Below are 21,732 nucleotides of genomic sequence, written 5' to 3' on the forward strand. Positions count from 1 at the left end.
CCTTCCTCTACAACTAGAAGTTCTAGGCAGTGCAGTAAGACAAGGGAAAGAAAGAAAAGGCAAATTGACTGGAAAGGAAAAGATTAAACGGTCTCTATTTGTAGACAACACAATTTGTCTATATAGAAAATCACAAAGAATCTACAAAACAGGTACTAGAACAAATAAGTGAGTTTAGTAGAGTTGCAGGATAAGGATACATAATAGCTGGAAAACGATTTTTTTCCTAAAAGCAGTACATTTATAAGAGCATGAAAGACTTACATATAATCTAGCAAAATATGTGCAAGGTTGTGTGCAGAAAAAAAAATACAAAACACTGATGAAAGAAATCAAGAAGACCTTTAAGTAAGTGGAGAGATATACCATATTTATGGATTGGAAGACAATATTGTTAAGACGTCAATTCTCCCCCCTAAATTAATGTACAGATTCAACATAGTCCTAATCAAAATCTCAGAATGATTTTTTGTAGAAGTTAAGAAGCTGATTCTAGGAGCCAGCCCCGTGGCCAAGTGGTTAAGTTTGCATGCTCTGCTCCGGCAGCCCAGGGTTTCGCTGGTTCAGATCCTGGACATGGACATGGCACCGCTCTTCAGGCCACGTTGAGGCAGCATCCCACATGCCACAACTAGAAGGACCCACAACTAAAATATACAACTATGTACTGGGGGGATTTGGGGAGAAAAAGTAGAAGAAGAAAAAAGAGATTGGCAACAGTTGTTAGCTCAGGTGCCAATCTTTAAAAAAAAAAAAAAGCTGATTCTAAAATTTATATAGGAAGACAAAAGACCTAGAATAGTCAAAACAATTCTGAAAATTTTGTTGGGAGGACCACCTGATTTCAAGACAAGCTACAGTAACCAAGACAGTGTGGTATTAGAAAAAGGACAGACACACACATCAATGGGACAAAACAGAGTCCAGAAATAGACTCATGTGGTTAATTGGTTTTTGACAAAAGTACATATGCTGGGCCAGCCCCAGGGCAGAGTGGTTAAGTTCACTCGCTCCGCTTCGGTGGGCCGGGGTTTCATCAGTTCAGATCCTGGGCACAGGCAAGGCACGCTCATCAGGTCATGCTGAGGCGGCGTCCCACATGCCACAAGTAGAAGGACCTACAACTAAAATAAATAAAATAAAATAAAATAAAATAAAATAAATAAATAAAATTAAAAAAAAGATGGGCAACAGTTGTTAGCTCAGGTGCCAAGCTTAAACAAAAACAAAAAAGAAGATTGGCAACAGTTGTTAGCTCAGGTGCCAATCTTAAAAAAAAAAAAGTATGCACACAATTCAATAAAGAAACGAAGAAAGGACAGTCTTTTCAACAAGTGGTGTTGGAACTGCTGGACATCCATAAAAACAAACAAAGAAAACAACTTGACCCATTCTCATACCATTTGCAAAAACTAACTCAAAATGCATTATACACCTAAATGTAAAACCTGACTGTAAAACTTCTAGGGGCTGGCCCGGTGGTGCAACGGTTAAGTGTGCACATTCCGCTTCGGCGGCCCGGAGTTCGCCAATTCGGATGCCGGGTGTGTGGACATGGCACCGCTTGGCACGCCATGCTGTGGCAGGCGTCCCACATATAAAGTAGAGGAAGATGGGCATGAATCTTAGCGAAGGGCCAGTCTTCCTCAGCAAAAAGAGGAGGATTGACAGCAGATGTTAGCTCAGGGCTAATCTTCCTCTAAATAAATAAATAAATAAATAAATAAAACTTCTAGAAGTCTAATGTCTGCAGGATCTGCACTGTTGTCCCTTTTTCATTCCTGTTATTAGGAATTTGCAACTTTTCTTCTTAGTTTGACTAAAGTTTTAGTAACTTTATTAATCATTTCAAAGTACTTTTGATGGGGTTTTAAATGGGAAACAAATTGGCAGTACTTGTAAAGTCAAACAGCTGCATCCCCTTCAATTCTGCAATTCCACTCTTGCACATGTGCCTCAAGATCTAGGTATAAAAGTATCCACAGCAGCATTATGAATCATAGAAAAATATCTGTAATACAGACTGAATCCTGAATAGTTTAGGATCTCTTGAACCTAAGTTATAGGTAAAAAATTATTTCAAACTAATAGCCACAAAATACATGTTAATAAAAGTAAACACATACGTGATTACACAAGTGTAGCTGCTAAAACAGTTGAGTCTGAGGCCTTTTCAGGTTTTCTACTTTTTTTTTTTTGAGGAAGATTAGCCCTGAGCTAACTACTGCCAATCCTCCTCTTTTTGCTGAGGAAGACTGGCCCTGACCTAACATCGGAACCCATCTTCCTCTACTTTATATGTGGGACGCCTAACACAGCATGGCATGCAAAGCGGTGCCATGTCTGCACCCAGGATCCAAACTGGCGAACCCCGGGCCGCCAAAGTGGAACATGCACACTTAACCGCTATGCCACCAGGCTGGCCCCAGGTTTTCTACTTCTTGAGCCAACAGGGTTAATATTTTCATGGGCATTTTCTCCATTTCCTCTAGGCTTTCAAAGTTATTAATGTAAAATATGTATTTGTCTGTAATTAAAAAAAGTATCTATAGTGAGTCCTCTTTTAAGAACACATTGAGTCAACAAAATGTGATATATATATATACACACATACAATAGAATATTACTCAGCCTTAAAAAGGACAGAAACTTTGACACATGCCATAATATGGATGAACCTTGAAGAGACATTATGCTAAATGAAACAAGCCAGTCACAAAGGGATAAATACTGTATGATTCCACTTATATGAGGTGCCTAGAGCAGTCAAATTCATAAAGGCAGAAAGTAGAATGGTTGTTGCTAGGGCTGAGGGATGAGAGGAATGGGGAATTATTGTTTAACAGGTATGGAATTTCAGTTTGGGAAGATGAAAGAAATTTCTGGAGATAGATGGTGGCAATGGCTGCACAACATTAAGGTACACAGGAAACTGTTAACAAAGGGACTGGGCATATAGAGGAAGAAGGTGGAGGGTAACTTACTTTCATTTTATAACACATGTACTGTTTAGATTTTATTTACGTACTTTTATAATACAGTAGTTTAAAAAACAAACTGATGTCTCCCTAATATACTGAAGTGACCCTCCTTTGAAAATAACCCTTTCTTTACACAATCCATTGCAGCTACTTTCTTATTTCTTACCTTCCCTTCTCACTCAAATATTTGGAACTGTCTACTACAATGGGCAGACATCTCTCCACTTTCTCACCTACCATTCACTACCTATTTTAAAAAAAGAAAAAGAAAGAATTTGTCGTTTAATATTGAACATATAAAAAATGTATGCAACTTGTAAGTTGACATTCTTCTATAAAGAAGAGTTTTCCTTTTTTGCCCCTCCCTTGTTCTCTTTCTCTCTCTTTTCTTTTAATGAACATCACTATGGCCTAAGGGATTCTTTCCTTCATTCACTACGGTCATTATTCTTCCTGATGTGCAAACTGTCCTATATTTAGCCAGTAAAATCCCTTTCAAGCCAGCTCTTACAACCTTTTGATATGATCTCATTCATCTTTGAGTGCCTTTCTTGCTTTTTGGCCCAAGATGTTTGTTCCACGGGCCTGATGTTTTCTTCACAGGAAGCTTTTATAAACTACTAATTCAAAATAGTTAGTATCTACAGAACTATTCAAGTTTTCTAATTTTTCTTGGATCACTATTAATTTTTTAAAGGAATTTGTCCATTGCATCTCAGTTTTCAAATGTATTGACATAGTTGTTTACATTATTTCTAAATTTTGACTTTTTCTGTAGGCATGCCACCTTTCCCATTCCTAATACTGTTTATGCTTTTTTTCCTTGATAAATCTTGACAAAGGTTTATCTTTACTAGGCTTTTTGAAAAAGCAAGTTTTGTCTTTGCTGATCTTCTCTATTATATCCTTCTTTTGTACTTATTCTTTGCTCTTATTTTTATCTTCTCCTTGCTTCTCTTTTCCTTGGGCTTACTCTGTTGCTCTTTGTCTAATATTTTACAAGAGATGCTTAGTTAATTAATTTTCAACCTCTTGCATTTTAGATTATAAATTTGTCTTAGGTATAGCTTCACTGGACCCCAGCTGAGACCTCTTTCCTTAACTCAAGACCCATATATCTACCTGTCTAATCTAGTATTTCCACTTAAGTATCTAAAAGACATCTCAAATCCAACATGTTAAAAACTAAACCCTTGATCTCCCCCAAATCTTGTTCACTCAAACTTTCATCACTTAATAACAACTTCATCCTTCTATCATGCAGGACACAAACCTTGCAATTATCTTTAAGTCATCTCTTTTTCCCATACCATCCGCAATCTGTTCTATTTTCAAAATATATCCAGAAATCATTTACCTCTTATCCCCTTTATTCCTGCACTCCAGTCTAAGCTACCATCATCTCTCAACTGGGCCATTACATTACTCTTATAATAGGTCTCCCTGCTTCTGTCATTTCCTGGTTATGGTCTATTACCATGGCAGTGGAGGATCCTTTCAAACGGTAAGTTAGAGCATGTTACTCTCTGCTCAAAACCCTCCAATGGTTACTCCTTTCGCTCTGAGTAAAAGCCAAAGACTATGCCCTACATGATCTGCCATCTCCCTTCTCTCTCTGACCTCATCTACTGTCACCCTACTGCCTCCATTCCAGCCACAGTGTTCTGGAACACTGTTCCTTGCACATACCACATATACTCATACTTTAGGGTCTTAATTCTAACTATGTCCTTTACATAGAATCCTCTTCCTCCAGATATTCACCTGTCTAACTCAGTATCTTCAGGTCTTTACTCAATTCTTGCTCTCTCAATGAAACCTATCTTAAGTGCTTCCTTTCATACTACAATCTGTCCCCCTGATCCCCACTGTTAATTTCAATGCCCTTTACCCTGCTCTATTTTTACATTTTTCCCATAAGACTTTATCATTTTCTATCATACTAGATAATTTATCCTTTTGTTATGTTTATCGTCTGCCCCTTCCCTATCAGATGTTGGCTCCACAAGGTCAGAAATCTTGATGTACTCACTGATGGATCCCAAATGGCACAGACATAGTAAGCACTCAATAAAATGAGTCATTAGTTTTGACATGCATTATCCTTTTTTTTTTGGTGAGGAAGAGTGGTCCTGAGTTAACACCTGTTGCCAAACTTCCTCTATTTGCTTGAGGAAGATTGTCACTGAGCTAACATCTGTGCAAATATTCCTCTATTTTGTATGTGGGACGCCACCACAGTGTGGCTTGATGAGCAGTGTGTAGGTCCACGCCCAGGATCCAAACCCACGAACCCTGGGCCACCAAAGTGGAGCATGTGAACATAGCCACCCTGCCACTGGGCCAGCCCTAAGATATAGCATTCTTATCACTATTTACTTATTACTATAATATACTACATATACTTATTACTATATAATACTATATAATATTATTTAGTAATATTATTATTAGTAATTATTAGTGATATTTAGTAATAAGTAATATACTTATTACTATATATACTATAATACTATATATACTTATTACACTAATAGTAATAAGACTGTTAAAAATAGTGTTAAGTATTTTTAAATTTTTTCTATGATTTCCTCTTAGACCCATGAGTTCTTCAGAAATGCATATTTTAATTTCCAAACAGCAGAACTTTTTGTTTTTTGTTTTAACTTGTCAGTTAATAGTACCATAGGCTAAAGAACAAGAAGCTGTATGATACAGAGCACTCAAAATTATATCAACCTTGCATTAGAGACTAGTACACATCATTAAAGGGTTTAAATATTCCTTGATTGTTCAAAAAGAATGCATGTTTTCTAATTTTAAAGCCCAGGGTTCTCTCTATATGTGAATTTATTAAATCAGTTGTGGTGTAGTGCAAATTTTCTATATTTTTACAAACTTTCTATCTGCTTAGACTACCAATAATTAAGAGCTATGTTTTAATTCTCCCACTAGGATAATGGAGCTGATAGTCTCCTTTTATTATACCAATTTTGCCTTATATATTTATGCTATTTTATTAGGTGCATACAAATTTAGAACTATTGTATCTTCCTAATGCACTGAACTTTCCGGCATTTTATGGACCCTCTTTATCTCTAATTTTTTTTGGCTTAAAGTCTCATTTTTTAGTATTCAATCAGCTACCATGGTGGTGTGTTTCTGATTGACTGTTTTTGGTTAGTAATTGCCTCTTACGTTTAACTTTTCCCTCTTACACAGCTAGACTTGTTTTTCTTAATCCAAACTGATCACCTCGGTCCTTTAACTGGTAGGATTATTATTTACATGTAATTGTGATTGATATATTTGGACTTCTTTTTTATTTGCCCTGCTTCTTCTGTGCATATGTTTGCCATTCTCCTTTCACACCTCTTTGGGAAGTTTCTGTTTTTTAATTCTGTTTTCTCTCTTTCAGTGGCTAAAAGTTACATATTCTATTTCCAGTCGTTTAGTAGCTACTCTTGAAATTTTACTATATATGTATATAAAACAAAGTCTCAAGTTAAATAATATCTTAAACATCTCCTCTCTCCTGAACAAATACAAGGATCTTAGAATACTTTTATTTCAAATCAATCTCTTCTTGTTCTGACTTTTTTTAAACTCCACAAATTAAACTTTATTTTATACAGATAAAGTTCATTTATATTTACTCTCATGGTTACCAATTTATTTGCTCAGCATTCCATTTTATCTCTCAGATCTTCCTCCTGGGATTATTTTCCTTCTTCCTTCAATACATATCCTTCAGAAGGTCATAAAATGAAGATCTGTTGGTTGCCAGCTTGTCTTTCTGGAAATGTGTTAATTTTGCCCTTGTTCTTAAAGAATAGCTTTGCTAGGGATACGATTCTAGATTGATAGTTGTTTTCTCTCTACACTGAATATTTTATTCCAGTGTCTTCTGGTTTCCATTGTTGCTATCAGTCTAATTGTTACTCCTTCGCAAGCTATCTATCTGTTCTCTCTGGCTCTTTTTAAGGGCTTCTCTTTGTCTTTGGTATTCTTCAGTTTAACTACAAAGTGTGTAGGTACAGATTTTTTAAAATTTAACCTCTTTCATACACATTCTGCTTCCTGTACATTCGTGGACTTTCATTAATTCTTCAAATTTCTCTGTCATTATTCCCTCAAATATTGCCTGCTCTCCATTCTCTCCTTCTGGGACTTCAACCACACATATGTTAGATTCATTATTTTATCATTCCCATCAACTTCTCTCTCAGCATTACAGTCTGGGAAATTACTTTAGATCTACCTTTCAGTCCATTAATCCATCCATTGAGCTTTTAATTTTAATAATTATATTTTTCAGTTCTAATATGTCACTTTGGTTCTTTTACAAATCTACATAACTATGTAGATAATCTTTCAATTCTTCCTATATTTTAGCTTCCATCTTTTATTAAACATTTTATATACAATTATTTTATATTTTGTATCTTATCATTCCAATAGTTTAAGTCTTTAGGGGTTTGTTTCTATCAAATCTCACTCAGAGTGTTTTATTTCCCTGTGTTTGGTAATTCTCTTTTATTGTGAGCTTATATTTTGTTGAATTTTATCTGCAGGAATTCAGAGAGCCTAGTCAGAAAAAGCTTTCTCTCAAAACACATTTGCATTTGCTCTGGCAGAGTCAGTGGTGGTACTGACCTTGGTCCAATTTAGCATCGTTCTCAGAGGGCTCTTCCACTTCACTGTGTGGGCCAAAGGTTTTAGTCTCCCATTAGGGCTAATATGGGCATTTGCCTTTGGGGCAACCTCACCTTTTCTGTTTGCTCACAGCTCACTGCTCCTGTTTCAGCTGACTCTTCACTTGCGTAAGTGAGAACAGATGCTCAGAAAGCTCCTTTATTTTTTATTTTATTATTATTTTATTGATTGATTGCTCAGGAAGATTTGCCCTGAGCTAACCTCTGTGCCAATCTTCCTCTATTTTATATGTGGGTTGCCGCTATCACATGGCCACCAATCAGTGGTGTAGGTCTGTGCCTGGGAACCAAACTCGGGCTGCTCAAGTAGAGCATGCCAAACTTAACCACTAGGCCACGGGGTCGGCGCCCTCTTACTTTTTAGTATACCCAGTAATGCATTAAAAATTATGCTTGTAACCTTCCATAGAGAAGAATTCCAAATAATTTACATAGATACTGCCCCATCAAGGACGTGGAACTCCCCACTCCTTAAGTGTGTACTGTGCAGTGACTTCTTTCCAAAGTGTACACTACGATAAGGGGGAAAGAAAGAGTAACTTCACAGTGAAGAAACCTGACAAACACTGCCTCAGCCAGGTGATCAAGGTTAGCATCATCAGTGATAAGTCACGTTGGTAGGATACCTTGACATGATGTGACAAGAATGGCACTTTACCTGTGTTCTTCTCCCCAAGAATTTATAACCCCAGCTAATTATGAAAAAAAATCAGACAAATCCATATTGAGGGATATTCTACAAAATACCTCATCAATACTCTTCAAAACTGTTAAAGTCTAAAGGAGCCTAAAGAGACATGATGACTAAATGTAATGTGGAAAGTTGGAAGGGATCCTGGGACAGATAAAGACATTAGGCAAAAACTAAGGAAATCCATAAATAAAGTATGGACTCTAGTTAATAGTTATGTATCAATATTGGTTCACTAGTTGTAACAAATGTACCATACTAACGTTTAAGATGTTAACAACAGGGGAAACTGGGTTCAGGCTCCAGGAGAACTCTCTATACTATTTTTGCAACTTTTCTGTAAATCTAAAGCTATTCTGGTTTTTGGAGTGTGTGTGTGAGGATGATTGGCCCTGAGCTAACATCTGTTGCCAATATTCCTCTTTTTGCCTGAGGAAGATTGTTGCTGAGGTAACATCTGTGCCAATCTTCCCCCATTTTATGTGAGATGCCTCCACAGCATGGCTGGATGAGCAGTGCTAGGTCTGCACCTGGGATTCTGAACCTGTGAACCCTGGGCTGCCGAAGCGTAGCATGTGAACTTAACCACTATGCCACCGGGCTGGTCCCTAAAGCTATTCTAAAATTAAAAGTTTACTTTAAAAAATGTTTGTTGTAATTTCTCAGGATTTAGTTGTATTGTTAGTGGAAAGATCTGGCAACATATCTAGTCTGTCGTATCACCAGAAACAGAAGTCATCCCATCCACCCTTCTGCTCAATACAATCATGCTCCTTCCCAGAATCACGCTCCACTGAAACTCCTCTGGCAAACTCTCTTCCCTTCATTTCTGAGAAATCACTTTGCTCTGATCCTCTCCTCTATCTAGGACACCCTTTCTTCTGCTAACCCCTGAAACTCCAGGTTCTTTCACTGGCCCTGTTCTCTTCTCACTTAAAACACCATCCCTTCAAGTGTTTATCCATTAACTACTACCAATATGCTTACAATTCCCAAGACTACATTTCTAGTCCAAAGCTCCCTCCGAAATACAATATAGTGGTTATTAATATATTTCTGAAGTCAGTCAAACCTACTTTCAAAACCCAGCCTTTATTTACAACTGCATGACCCTTTCCTCATCTATACAATGGGACACTAATAGTACCTACCTATTCATGATTGTTTCCAAGATTACATGACATAATCACGTACAATTCCTAGGATAGCATCAAGTACATAACTGTTAATAAATATTAGCCAGTATTAGGATTGTAAGTACTACCTAAATGGCTAATTATCTACTAAATAACTCTTCTCAAATGCCCTCCAGACACTCCAACTCGGTCTGCTCAAACTTGCTTTCATCATCTATTTTTTCCTCCCAAATTCCCTGTCACCCAAGACAGAATCCATCTTCTAAGCTTTCCTATAACTTCATCGCCAACATCCAATTGGTCAGCAAGTTCTGTCAAATTCTTTCTAAATACCTCTTAGATCTTTCTGTCCTCTCCACCACTAGATTAATTCAAATCTTTGTCAACTGGTTAGATTATTATAATGGCCTCCTAACACTTCCCCAAAATGTTATTATTTATTTTCAGTAACTGTAATATCAGTTTCAGGAATTACAGTTTACTGTGCTATTTTATAGACCAAAATACAATATTTTTGGTGGCAGAGCATAAAAGCAAATTCAGTCATCTTTCTTGGTTCCTTGTCTCTTCCCTACCTACTCACCCACCCCCACCATTCCACTCACTTTCACCAAACTCCTTCCCCTATTTACTACTATTTACTACCCAGCTCAGGAAACTCTCCTGAGTTACTTCCCTCTATCGTCACCTCCCACTTACAGGGTGAGTCTGCACCTGATGGAAAGAACCCTCCACAACAAAGGATCTTTGCTTGGGGAAAGAAAGGATTTAGACCTTCATTAAGGCAATCTTTCCCAAGTAGGCCAAGGAAAAAAATCAAAATATCAGCAATTTTGAATTACTGAACAGAGACAGATGGTTCTGAAGGCACTGTCAGAGAAGGAAAATGCGGCAAGAAGATAATGAAGCCCAACCCAACCAGCTACATCACACATGGCAATTATAATGGTGCCTGAGGCAAAAAGACCAAAGTAAAGGGAAGCAGCAAAGCCAGGACAGCTGATGACTTATATTACAAGGATAATCTATGTTTAATATTTGTTTCATAAATTCACATTTTTTCTTGATGTTCTAGAATATGATAATTTGGAAAATATCTGGCCTCACTGATTTGATTTCAATTTTTGAATTCTTAAAGCTTTGAATAGGGGCCTGCCCAGTGGTGCAGCGGTTAACTGTGCACATTCTGCTTCGGTGGCCCGGGGTTCGCCGGTTCGGATCCCGGCTGCGGACATGGCACCGCTTGGCAAGCCATGCTGTGGTAGGCGTCCCACATATAAAGCAGAGGAAGATGGGCACAGATGTTAGCTCAGGGCCAGGCTTCCTCAGCAAAAAGAGGAAGATTTGCAGCAGTTAGCTCAGAGCTAATCTTCCAAAACTAAATTAATTAATTAATAAAATTAAAGCTTTGAATAAAACCTAGAATTAAACTAATACCAGTATTACAAAAAATAACTTTGGCCCAGTGTTACAATCACTATCTACTGCAGCTTTTGTGCTTATTTGTAGTTCATTTCAGTATCTTTTTAACATACTTTATCCCCTTATATCTTAAAAATTATGCCTTTTATTCCTTCTCTTTGTCTTTTCCATCCTCACTTGTCTATGTGCACCTCTGGCTGTCACTCTCTGCTACCGTTTTGCTTTTTTTTTTTTTTGAGGAAGATTAGCCCTGAGCTAACTGCTGCCAATCCTCCTCTTTTTGCTGAGGAAGATGGGCCCTGAGCAAACATCCATGCCCATCTGCCTCTACTTTATACGTGGGATGCCTACCACAGCATGGCTTTTGCCAAGCGGTGCCATGTCCACAGCTGGGATCCAAACCGTCAAACCCCGGGCCACGGAGAAGCAGAATGCGCACACTTAACCGCTGCGCCAGTGGGCCAGCCCCTCTGCTACTGATTCTTTTACACTTTTGATTATATTTGGGATGCCTTCCTTTACCTGCTTCACAGCTTTTTTGAACTGTCTCCTCCATGAAGCCTGCCTTACCACACAGAAGTATAAATTGGTTCTTTCTGTTCTTCAACTGGGAGTTTCCTAGAAAACTTCCATAAGAAAGCTTCCCAAAGCATGTTCCATGGAATACTAATCACGTGAGATGGCTAGAAAAGAAAGGGATTCCATGGTCAAATAAGTTGGGAAATGCTGAATATCTTATCTCCCACTCCTCTTAGAAATTCATGAAGCATTTTATTAAAGGTACTGAAGTCCAGTAGCATGAAACGAGGTTTAACTTTAATTTGGTAGTTCCTAAACTAAACATCATCACTTTTTGGGAAATGCTGTGGTACACATTTATATTGCTATTTTTGTTCATTGCTATGTTTTGGTTGGTTTGTGGTTTTTTTTGGAGGAAGACTAGCCCTGAGCTAACATCTGCCAATCCTCCTCTTTTTCTGCTGAGGAAGACTGGCCCTGAGCTAACATCCGTGCCCATTTTCCTCTATTTTTTTGGTATATGTGGGATGCCTACAACAGCATGGCTTGCCAAGCAGTGCCATGTCTGCACCCGGGATTCGAACTGGCAAACCCTGGGCCGCCAAAGCAGAACGTGCGCACTTAACTGCTGAGCCACCAGGCCAGCCCCCATTGCTATGTTTTACTTTCTTTGCATCTTAACCACATTTGTCAGTTTATACATATGCACTGCACATGGCAATTTGAGAAAGCTAAGAGGAGAGAAAATGACTTCCTAAAGTAGTTGATACTAAAGACAGCACATACGTGTAAGGATGTCCTTATCAATGGATTTCAAAAGCTCTTCAGGGGCTGGTCCCGTGGCCGAGTGGTTAAGTTCGCGCGCTCTGCTGCAGGCGGCCCAGTGTTTCATTGGTTCGAATCCTGGACGCGGACATGGCACTGCTCATCAAACCACGCTGAGGCAGCGTCCCACATGCCACAACTAGAAGGACCCACAACGAAGAATATACAACTATGTACCGGGGGGCTTTGGGGAGAAAAAGGAATAAAATAAAAAATCTTAAAAAAAAAAAAACAAAACCCAGCAACACTAAAGATACTGCTGTCCCTCTGAAATCTTTCCCTTGAGATGCATTTCATATTAGCACAATAGCTATAAAAACATACGAAAGATTCTGAAATTCTACGAATTTCTGGAACTGCAAGATGTTGTTATATGAATAATAGATACTTGAAATAATCAAAATAGGTAAAGTTTCCAAATTAACAGGTTCTCCAGGCATTCACAAATATTAATAAAAGGGACTAAAAATCCATGTTTATTCCTTTGGATTATTAACCTTAAAATTTCACCTAGGGTATGCGGGATTAATTGGAAGAATTCAAAACTTAAGCAGACAGGCCTGCATGAAACATGGTGTAATAAAATGTATACATACCATAACTGCATTTAAAAATGACAACAGTTACCATTTGCTTAGCTTTCTAAATGTCAGGTAGCTTGCAAAGCACTTTACAGAATTACCTTTTTTTTTTTTTAAAGATTTTACTTTTCCTTCTTCGCCCCAAAGCTCCCCGGTACATAGCTGTATATTTTCAGCTGTGGGTCCTTCTAGTTGTAGTATGTAGGATGCCACCTCAGCGTGCCCTGACGAGCGGTGCCATGTCCATGCCCAGGATCTGAACCGGCGAAACCCTGGGCAACCCAAGCGAAGCGCACAAACTTAACCATTCAGCCTCCGGGCCGGCCCCTAGAATTATCTTTTATTTAATACCACCAACAATCATATAAGGTGGGTTATACTATTATTATTCGCATTTAAAGGCTTTAAGATGTTAAGTAGCAACTATAATGCCTCTTGGAGTCCAAAGCCCATGTTCTTTGCCAATTAATCACTATACAAATACTATATATCCCCCTACATACGTAGATCTAACAAAACTGGGTATAACCTCTTTAGCAGCAATTCTCAAAGTGTTGTCTGGGCTCCGAGTTAAGAAAAATTCATCAATTAAGCACTTTCTATGTTCCACACCATCTTCAAGGTGGATATATGCTCGTGGATAAAGCAAATTCCTTGCAGTCATGGGCTTACACTCTATTTGGGGATGGGGAGTAACACGAATCTCAGGAAATAAGCAAATAAATAAGATAGTATCTAATAATGAGAAGAGCTATGAAGAAAATAAAATAGGGTGATATGATAAGAGAATGCTGGGCAGGAGGGAAAGGGGGTGAGTTCTTTGACTAGGACGATAAGGGGGTCAATCTCTAAGGAGATGACATTTGAGCTAAGACCTGAAAGACAAGGACATCAAGGCAACTTTTTCATATAAAGTGGCAGTTTACAAAATGGTAGTGATAATATAAATGATAGTGTATTTTTACGTCCTTAGTAAGCAAAATAAAAAGTTGACAAACTTATGGTCTCACAAAGTAAAAAATAATAACAATTAAATGGTTGATAAAATAAAGTCTGGAAACTACTCGGCAACATGGAGTATTAAAATGAGAGACAACGGATGTGTTCCTTGTAGAAACTTGATAAAGGTCATTCTATATTACAAAGCAATGGTTCTCAAATCTTTTGGTTTCAGTATCCCTTTACATTAAAAATTGAGTTTTCGTTTATGTGGGTTATATCTTCACTATTTAGTGTATCAGAAATTAAAGCTGGGAATTTAAAATTTCTATTAATTCATTAAAAACAATAATAAAACCATTACAGTTAATAGGTTATACACATTTTTATTAAAAAATAACTGTATTTTGCATAACCAAAAAATTTAGTGAGGAGAGGAGCACTGTTTTACATTTTTGAAAGTCTATTTAATGTCTGGCTTAATAGAAGACAGCTAGGTTCTCATATCTGCTTCTATATTCAATTTATTGCTATATATGAATTAATGAATTGTTTTCAATTCTGCAGTTCAGTGAAATCATCAAAACAGACAGGCACACGAACTCAGAGAAACAGGGTAGAACGTAGTTGCCAGTGGCTAGGGAGTAGGGGAAAAGGGGAGATGTTGATCAAAGGATACAAACTTCCAGTTATAAAATGAGTAAGTTCTGGGGATCTAACATACAAGCATCATGACTATAATTAACAATATGGTATTATTTACTTGAAAGGTGCTAAGAGAGTAGATCTTAAACGTTCTCACAACAACAACAAAAAAGTAATTATGTGAGGTGACGGAAGTGTTAACTAACCTTATTGTGATAATCATTTTGCAATATATACATGTATCAAATCATCATGTTGTACACCTTAAATTTATACAATGTTATATGTCAATCATCTCAATAAAGCTGGAAAAAAACTGACAGGCACAAGGCTGTTTGGGAACCATTATAGTAATTACTCCACACTGCCTATGGAACACTACAAAATACCAAAAAACTTTGAAAGAAGTGGGAAGCGATCTAGCACAATGGTAGAGTGTAGACTCGGGAGTCAAGACTGCTTAGATTTGAATCCTGGCTCTACTGTTTACTAGCTCTGTACCTTGAACAATTTATTTTACCTCACTGATCCTACAAGTACTTCTCTTATTATAATTTATAACGTTTTCTTTACTATTTTGCCTGTCATCAGTATAGCTAATTTTTATATATGTCACTAATAGACTTAGTAATAAAAATATACAGTACTAACCTCGTAAATTGTTACATTAAGTGAGATCACACGATAAGAACTCAGCAAATGTTAGCTATTTATTATCAAATCTATTAGTGATATATTTATGAAGTTAACTACATTAATGACTGGAAATTTAATAAAGAACATTGTTAAATAATAACAAAGTACTTGTAAGCAACTCAGACTTTGAATCCATTGTATTTCTTTTCTTTCTTCCACTCACTCTCACCTTCTGCCTATATAAAACAAAAAACAAAACAAAATTAAGCTTATGCTTAGCCACCGTGAAACCAGGTATGGTTTCCTTTTCCTATGCTATAAATGCTCTGACAATTTCCTCAAAATAATCAATTAACTTCTGTGAGTCTCAGTTTATAGATTTTTCTTTTTGAGGAAGATTAGCCCTGAGCTAACTACTGCCAATCCTCCTCTTTTCGCTGAGGAAGACAGGCCCTGAGCGAACATCCATACCCATCTTTCTCTACTTTATACGTAGGACGCCTGCCACAGCATGGCTTTTGCCAAGCAGTGCCATGTCCGCTCCCGGGATCCAAACCAGTGAACCCCGGGCTGCCAGGAAACGGAACATGCGAACTTAACCACTGTGCCACTGGGCCAGCCCCGGTCAGTTTATAGATTTTTTAAGTGGGGATAACTCATATCTTGCAGAGCTGATGTTGGGATTACAGGTAATACCTGTATGATACCTAGGAAGTGTGCTCAGTGAATGACATCTTCACTCTAACAAAAAAGTGATACCTCTTCTAAACTGTTATAGCATATAAAAACTCATACTATCATACTCCACAGAATCAGTTATTTTTGTTCAATTCTTATCTTTGTTACTAAATGTTAAATTCCTTATAATTCCAAGTCTCTCAGCACCCAATAGAGAGATTTACATACAGCAAGCACTCGATATTTCTAAATTCATTTTCTGAATTCTGTATCTTTGGATATAGGAACACACAATAAAAGAAATTTTAATAACTTAAGTAATACTGATTGCCTCCTGGACACAGAGATCATCATTTTAAAATAACGCATTATGCTATAGTATTAAAACTATCATGACAGTAAAGGGAACACAAAAACAGCAGAGGATCCATTCTGGTCTTTTTAAAGTTAAAAATGGTAAATTATAATTCCTAACATTAAAAGATCTTTCCCCGTCTAACAGTGCAACTTTTACTAGAAGGTAATAAAGAAATTCTCTCTGCTAGTGGGGACCAAAGAACCACAGAGTGAAACTAATCACTAGAAAGTGAAGTGGAGGAAGAGAGAGTGAGAAGGAAAGATAAAATTTAAACCAAAGATAAAATTCACAACCAAAATTTAAACCCAGCATACTAAACATTTCATTTCTTTCATCAAAGAACCTCTATTTCAATGTTTCTCTCAAAGAGAAAAAAAAAGATACTTTAAAAAAAACTATCTTTATCTTAGCGAGAAAAACTTCAATGTTCTAAAGCACAGATGGAATTGCTGCCTTTTTCCAAAAGGAGTAACTAGGTTCTACTACTTTCTCTACAAGATGTGCATTTCTCCAGTGTTCTATAATTAAAATCTGTAGGGGGCAGTGGAATTTGAAAGCACTACAAAACACCAACTACTTTTTGTTTCCTTGAAAAATAGACGAGAAACTCAGTCAAGCTGGTTTGTACAAGAGTGTTAAGTTTTTGAGGAATTTTTACTAGGGTCTCTGAGCTCCTTCTACACTCTACGGGATGGATAGTGAAATCATATTTTACATACTGCTTCAAATCCACCAAGGGCCATGTATATAATACCACCCTTCTGCATTTGAGAGACAAAACAGCTAAATGAAGAACACAGCAACTGCCTGTAGAGTCTCAGAATACAGGTAAAAAGGCTCATTTAGTATACACCATTACAATAATTATACATTATAATTTAGTTCCATGTTTTGAAACATTGTCAGGAAACATGGAAAATTTTATCCACATCTCTATGAACCCAGGGCAGTGGAATGAGGAAAAGGTGACCCAGGCATTCAAAGGGGAGAGGACCGATTATGCACTAATTTTACAATCGGGAATTATAACAGATCTTTGCGTAACTAATCCAGATGTGCCATTAAGCCTAAAGCAAGAGTAGAAACATTCACAAAGTCAAAACAAATTCATTACTTCTTTGGGAGCTGAGATAAAGTTTATCTTGAAACTCAAAAAGAACCAAAGCCAGGAACACATTAGACCAAGTAAGGAAAAAGGGGTATCTACAATGCTGGAATGCCCCAGAACCTTCTCTCTGGACCTCTTCTTTATCTACACTTATTACCCTATCTTACTACACTTCCCTATCTACACTTAATCCCTGATAGATCTCTTCCAGCCTCTGGCTCTAAAGACAATCTACACACTAAAACATCCTGTGGGGACTGTCGCACAACTGTGTGAATATACTAAAACAATTAAATTGTACACTATAAATGAGTGAAGTTTACATTTGTAAATTCTATCTTAATAAAGACTTTTTAAAAGTAGACAACCCAAACCTAACATATTCAAAAGTAAATTTCTGATCTTCCTCCCCAAATCTTACAGCCTTCCTCATATCAATAAAAGCCAACTCTTTCTAGTGACTCACGCAAAAACCAGAGTGATTCTTGATTACTCTCCTCTCTCATCCCATGTTTCAATCCATCTAGAAATCTGGTTGGATCTACCTTCAAAACAGATCCATAATTAAATTACTTCTTAACACTTCCTCTGGCCACAACCTGATCCAAACCTCCAACATCTTAGCCCAGGATTACTACAATAGCCAATTAACTGGTATCCCTGTCAGTGCAGCAACCACAATGACTTTTTTTTTTTTTAAAGGAAGATCAGCCCTGAGCTAACAACCGTGCCCATCCGCCTCTACTTTATATGTGGGATGCCTCTCACAGCATGGCTTGATAAGCAGTGCGTAGGTCCACACCCGGGATCCAAACCGACAAACTCCAGGCTGCCAAAGCGGAAAATGCGAACTTAATTGCTGTGCCACCAGGCCAGCCGCTCAGAATGACCTTTTAAAAACATAAATCAGTTCACATCACTCCTCTGCTCAAATGGCTTCCCATTTCATTCAGGATATTACAATGCCTATAAAACTCTTTGTTATCTGCCCTCCCAACCTTAACCCAGCATGATCTCTGAGTTCATCTGCTAATCCTCATTTTTAACTCCTACTTTCCAACCACAAAAGTTTTCTTGCTGTCCTTAAGGTCACCAGGCACACTCTACCCTCAAGACCTTTGTATTTCTCCCCTCACACTCCCGTATCTATAGTGCCTAATACCTCACATCCCTGCTCAAACGTCATTTTTTCAGTGAGGCCTTCCCTTACCATCTAATTTAAAACTGCAAGCTCCCATAACACTCTGTATCCTCCTGCCCTGCTTTATATTTCTGTGTAGCACTTCTTATATTTTTACCTTCGAATATATTTAATATTTTACTTATTTTGTCATTTGTCTCCCCTTACTAGAGTATAAGCTCTGTGAGGGCAAATGTTTTTTCTCCATTTTATTCACCTGCTGTAACCCCAGTGCCTGGCACAGTAGGTTTTCAATAAATATTTGTTAAAAGAACTGAATGTAAACTAGGGACTAATAAGCAAAATTCATTTTGGAACTCGAAGTTAGAATCTGTATCTAGTTCACCTGTATTACTCATTTGTATACATATGATATATAATCAAAAAGCTTTATGCGGGGCCAGCCCAGTGGTGCAGCGGTTAAGTGTGCACATTCCGCTTCAGCGGCCCGGGGTTCACCAGTTCGGATCCCAGCTGTGGACATGGTACCGCTTGGCAAGCCACACTGTGGCAGGCATCCCACATATAAAGTAGAGGAAGATGGGCACAGATGTTAGGTCAGGGCCAGTCTTCCTCAGCAAAAAGAGGAGGACTGGCAGCAGATGTTAGCTCAGGGCTAATCTTCCTCCAAAAAAAAAAAAAAATTAGGAGGGACAAATGAAGTAAACAAATGATAATCTGGTCAAATTGTACATCAGGTCCATGTAAGAGCCTTATCTTGAACGTGCCAACAACCACACCTACCATCTCTTTTCCCTAAATTATAAAGGTTCCCTTCTGATAAGCAGAAATTAAAACAATTCAGTTCTTGATGAACTATTTCACAGAATTATGTTAGCAAATATCTACTCATTGCTTACTACTGTGTGCCAAACATCGTTCTAGTTGCTTGGGGATACAGCAGCAAAGAAGACATAGCCCTGTCATCTGGTGGGAGAAGACAGACAATAAACATACAAACAAATAAATACAGTAATTTCACATACTGAAAATAAAGTGATGTGATAGAAAGCAACTGAAGGGACCACTTGAAATAAGGTCATTAGGGAAGGACTTTCTGAGGAGGTAATATGTGAGCTTGGATCTAAATGATGAGAAGACAAGATTGGAAGAAGCCTGAGGCACAGCAGACAGGGCGATTGGTGTAGGAACTTGTAGACCATAGTAAAGAAGCTTAGACCTTAAGCTTTTTCCAATGGGATACCACGACTTCAAAGCACAGGAATGACAGCTGTTTATGTTATGGAAAGATAACTTTAAAAAATGACGGCAATGAATGCTTCAGTCAAACAAATTCAAAGTCTGAATAAAATCAGTAGAACCCACCCATGGAGTATATCTTCAGGAAGCCTACTTGCCTTCTCTAAATTAGTTCCTTCAAAGTGAACAAAAGTCTCTAATATCTCTGGAAGAGCTTAACAGAGTTACTTAAATTCACACTGAGGTCTAAATATAAATTACTAAATCACGGATGCAAGAAGGAAAAAGAGAAGCCAAAGGGGCATCAAGAAAATGGACAGAGGGCCTGGCCCAGGGGCCGAGGGGTTAAGTTCGCGCGCTCCGCTTCAGAGGCCCAGGGTTTCACCCGTTCGAATCCTGGGCGTGGACATGGCACCGCTCATAAGGCCACGTTGAGGCAGCGTCCCACACGCCACAACTAGAATAACCCACAACTAGGATATACAGCTATGTACTTTGGGGGATTTGGGGAGAAAAAGCAGAAAAGAAAAAAAAAAAAGAAAGAAAATGGACATAAAAAAGACTGGGAATGCCAAAGACATCTACTTCACTAAAGCTGACTTAGAAACCAAACTCAAACTAAAGTAATATTAACTGTAAAGAAATACAAAATTAAATGAAAATGAGGCCCAAGCATAAACTGTTTTCATTGTGCCCTTCGCCACTCTCCTGAATATTTCTTTCAAAAGACTTTATTTATAGTAAGATAGACAATATTCATTAAAGGTAAATACAAAATCACTACAAACTACCCTTAACCATTCTAGAAAGTTAAGTTCCATTCAACTAGGAAAAAAATTTTTCAGGTTTTTAGAAAGCCAAAAGCATTTAACTATATAAGCTATAGATAGTGCACTTCAAATGAAGTATTGTCTTCCTAGAGCAATCATGTTTTTGCTCTTAAGATATCAACAAGGGAAATAAGCTCAGGCACAATATCAACAACAACAGAGGCAGAAAAATTCTGGCTCCAACACATCTCATTATTGCTGACTGAAAAAAACAAAATATTGTAATTGTCATTTGTAATGCCACAAGGCAGGGATGGGGACTAACTTATTCATGCAAATGATCTAACCATACAGTTAAAGCACCAGAGCCCAAAGGTAGGAAATGTTAAATGCTCACATAATTTAGTAAAAATGTTTTAAAACAAAAGGAGAATATGCCCTCAGGCTCACATGAGCACTGCTTGCTACCACTGGTGTACCAAGTACATGAAAGAATAATCTTGAAAACATTATTTTACAAAGTTAAATGTGGCCCTTGTTATCTGATATGGTGGAGTCAAATCCTAACTCCACCACTTTACTGTGTAACCTTAAGCAACTTAACATTTCTGAGCCTTAGTTTGCCCATCTGTAAATCAATGATTTAAAACATCCACTACTAGGGGTTATTTTAAGGTATAATGCAATAGACGTATTGCAAATGACAACAGAGGGCTGGACATACAGCAGATACTTAATATGTGAGACTTTGATGATGACTGTTACCACATTTCATATTGTATGTTCTAATTTTACCTCTTGGAAAGAAAGTAACTTCAATCTGCTGTTAGTAAATACAAGTAATCCCGTTTTGGTTCTACAACCCTTTCAGCAAGTATTATTCAAAGAGCCACAAAACACCTGTCCCAACAGTAACTTGGTACACAAATGGTTTGAAGCTTGGAGTCCATGATTTGGCAGGTTTTACCCATCTGTTTCCTAAAAGGTAAACACAAATCAAAACACTACAGGGGCAATGGCAGAAGTGGAATAAGAATAATAAGTGGGTAATGGGTCTCACTGGCGACATGCCATAGACAGGAAGCAACAAAAGACCTAAAATTCAAATAGATATATATGGATTTAGGGCTAACCTCTTCTCAGCGGGAAGCAACAGTGACTTCTCCACACTTCCTCCTAAAAGATTTGAAATCTTTTGCCAACAATTCATGCTTCCTGACAGTTTAACAGACCTCTTTTTTGCAGTATAGCAGCGAAGTGGAAAAAACTCCCCATGAAAACAAAAAAGCAATAACTAGGCAAAAAAGCACTATACGTATACTCAAAAAGCACATTTCTTGATTTCCTG

At 37.7% G+C, this 21,732-nt stretch overlaps 1 protein-coding gene across 8 annotated transcripts in view; it reads right to left on the bottom strand.

Moving 5' to 3' along the window:
- The window catches only part of RPRD2 (regulation of nuclear pre-mRNA domain containing 2), an 89,111-nt gene that overhangs the window by 65,839 nt on the left and 1,540 nt on the right, over positions 1-21,732 (bottom strand). For 2 of the 8 annotated variants that reach the window (XM_070607123.1, XM_070607122.1), the window contains exon 1: positions 12,251-12,468. The exons of the other annotated variants lie outside the window; for them this stretch is intronic. In XM_070607123.1, coding sequence (XP_070463224.1) covers positions 12,251-12,356 — 106 coding nt within the window. In that variant the 5' untranslated portion in view covers positions 12,357-12,468. Of the gene's footprint in view, positions 1-12,250; positions 12,469-21,732 lie in introns of those variants that run through there. 8 annotated transcript variants of the gene reach the window in all.

This window comes from Equus przewalskii, unplaced genomic scaffold (genome assembly GCF_037783145.1).
Source record: "Equus przewalskii isolate Varuska unplaced genomic scaffold, EquPr2 ChrUn-10, whole genome shotgun sequence".
Lineage (NCBI taxonomy): Eukaryota > Metazoa > Chordata > Mammalia > Perissodactyla > Equidae > Equus > Equus przewalskii.